This window comes from Telmatherina bonti, assembly GCF_933228915.1.
Source record: "Telmatherina bonti genome assembly, chromosome: 5".
Taxonomy (NCBI): Eukaryota; Metazoa; Chordata; class Actinopteri; order Atheriniformes; family Telmatherinidae; genus Telmatherina; species Telmatherina bonti.
Genome location: NC_136623.1, coordinates 31,545,918 through 31,548,388, shown reverse-complemented (window position 1 = coordinate 31,548,388; position 2,471 = coordinate 31,545,918). Strand labels below are relative to the sequence as shown.

Here is a 2,471-nt window from a genome sequence, read left to right as displayed (position 1 = left end):
GGTGGATGAATTAAGTGATGCAGTTATTTTACCACATATTAGATATAAATAACTAACCAACAGTTTTGCAGATCTATCTGTTTGCTGTGCATCTGAGAACAAGCCGTAAAAACCTTAACCTCGGTTTAAACGTGCAATGTTTACCTAATTGGATACAATGCATTTGGCTAATCACTGGTCTATATAAGCGCCTTTACAGAAGCATCCAAGGATTTTTCTTAAACGCTCTCATCCACTTTAAAGTGGTCTTTAAATTTAGTGCCAAAACAGTCGTGTGTATTTTGCGCAACTTTTCAGATGCGTACGCATAAGTTTGCTTTGCTCAGTGGTTTGACACTCTGCAATGAGGGCAATCTAATTAAGATGCACAATTTAACTCCGAGCTGGTGTGTGTCCTCTTATTAGGGATGCTGTGGAGTGAAAACAGCGTGGGAGGAAGGCACAGAGTGAACCAGCGGGTGGTGAGACACGGATGGCTTCTCCAGAGCTGCTTCCAGAGGAAGAGGACGCCAAACAACCAGGTTCTCCTGGTGTCCTTGAGCGAGATTCCACCGCGCTGCATGTCCGCAAATCGGCTGGATCAACAGGAGGAGCGTTCCCGGGGGAGGGCGGCTGTAATCCAGCCCGCAGCAGCCATGGCCGCTGCCTTTCAGCACCAAGGACAGCGCCGCGCAAGGCGGGCGCGGAGGTGAAACTCTGCCCCCTCCGCGAGGACAAAGTCAGAGTCTGTTGCGATGAGGAATTAGAAACATCTTTCACCTTTATTGATGAGAATGTGAACCTGCGACTGGCCAGTCCGGAGACCAGTTGCAAAAGTACTCCAAGGCCCGTGCGCAACGGCGAGCCCTGCTCTGAGACTGAACTTTCCTTCATGTCCGACGATGATCTGTCTTTTGGTGAGGGCTCCGGGAACTCCATAGACTACGGTTTTATCAGCGCAGTCACGTTCCTCGTGACTGGGATCTCCTTGGTGATCATCTCCTACGCCGTGCCTCGTGATGTGGTGGTGGACCGTGACAGCGTGTCGGCGAGGGAGATGGAGAAGCTGGAGATGGAGAGCGCGCGGATCGGTGCTCACCTGGATCGCTGCGTGATCGCGGGACTCTGCTTGCTCACACTGGGCGGCGTGGTGCTCTCCACGCTGCTGATGATCTCCATGTGGAAGGGAGAGATGTACAGGAGGAAGGTGATTGCTTACTCCAAGCGTTCTGCTAAACTGTACGGCTCCATCAGTCTAAAAACTAGATCCAGTCCCAGCCATTCATCTGCGCGTTTGTCCCTAGAGGAGGAAATGGAGGAAACTTTGACTTAAGCTGCTGTTTTGCATATAAAATATGTTTAAACCAGGAGTAACGTCGCCCACTCTAACAACTTACACATTATTCACTCATACAGTAACTTTGCATCATTTTTTGTTTACTGCTGTCACATTCAAAAGAAGCATCTAATGTAGTGTTTTTCTTTTAGCTCATTGTGTTATTAAGCTGTCCAACATGAGTTTGAAACCATGACAGAAGCAGGTGAAGGTCAGGACTCATGACAAACACTGGACCAAATTCTTTTGTACACAGGAGCTTTGAGAGCCTCCATTTATTATTAAGGCTATTCATATTTAATGTGACTGTTTCCAACAGCAGAATTGCCTCCAGACGCATTTCAGGAAGTTGGGGGAAATGTGTGTGTGTGTGTGTGTGTGTGTGTGTGTGTGTGTGTGTGTGTGTGTGTGTGTGTGTGTGTGTGTGTGTGTGTGTGTGTGTGTGTGTGTGTGCGTCCAGGGCAAAAAAAGTGGGAGTAAGTACAGCTGTAAAAGTGTCCCTGTCTCCTGTGACTGGGGAAGTCAGCTCAGTGGTCCACATGGTAATATCTAGTGACAGTTCCTCTCTGGTGCAGTGCTGAGGTAAGCCAGGCGGTCTGGCTTCATGCATCTGAGGCAAAGTCACACACATTGCTTTGATCGCTGGGAACAGTTTGACTCTGGCAGCACTAAAAAAATGCAGCCAAACAGCAGTCCACCATTTGCTTTCTTTTGCTCCGTTTTGCCACACCTCCCAGTTCTCTCTCTCTGCAGCCTTTCCATCCTCCTGCAGATAAAAAAAAAAAAAGGGCTCTCTTCAACTTATGAAAACTGCACAACATACTTAGACTTAGAAACTTGTGGGAAATGATCTCGGACAGCCGCAGCCCAAGTGCCTGTGATTCTTCAAGGTTGATCAGCCTTTACTTATCAGTCTGCTTTTCTTTTTCCATTCCCTGCTACTTGAAGATGAGCTTAAGGACATATAATCACACATGAAAGAGTTGCCCTACTTCCAAAACCTTAAGCTGCCATGACTTCAAAGAGCCAATTACCTCCGTAATGTGGGATATCATTCTTTAAAAAGGTCATATTTAGTGTCATCGCAGCTGTTGGCTGAGCAGGATCCTGAAGGTTAAAATGCAGCTTAACTAAAGAGGTGTTGCAAGTGCAAACT

The 2,471-nt window shown here is 47.3% G+C and overlaps 1 protein-coding gene across 1 annotated transcript; it reads left to right on the top strand.

Annotated features, from left to right (window-relative positions):
* Nucleotides 1-472: 472 nt before the first annotated feature.
* Nucleotides 473-1,312, top strand: tmem74 (transmembrane protein 74; the record flags this gene model as incomplete). The annotated part of the gene is made up of 1 exon (XM_079240755.1): nt 473-1,312. The coding sequence occupies one exon, from the start codon at nt 473-475 to the stop codon at nt 1,310-1,312; it is 840 nt and encodes a 279-aa protein (XP_079096881.1).
* Between the last annotated feature and the right edge of the window lie 1,159 nt (nt 1,313-2,471).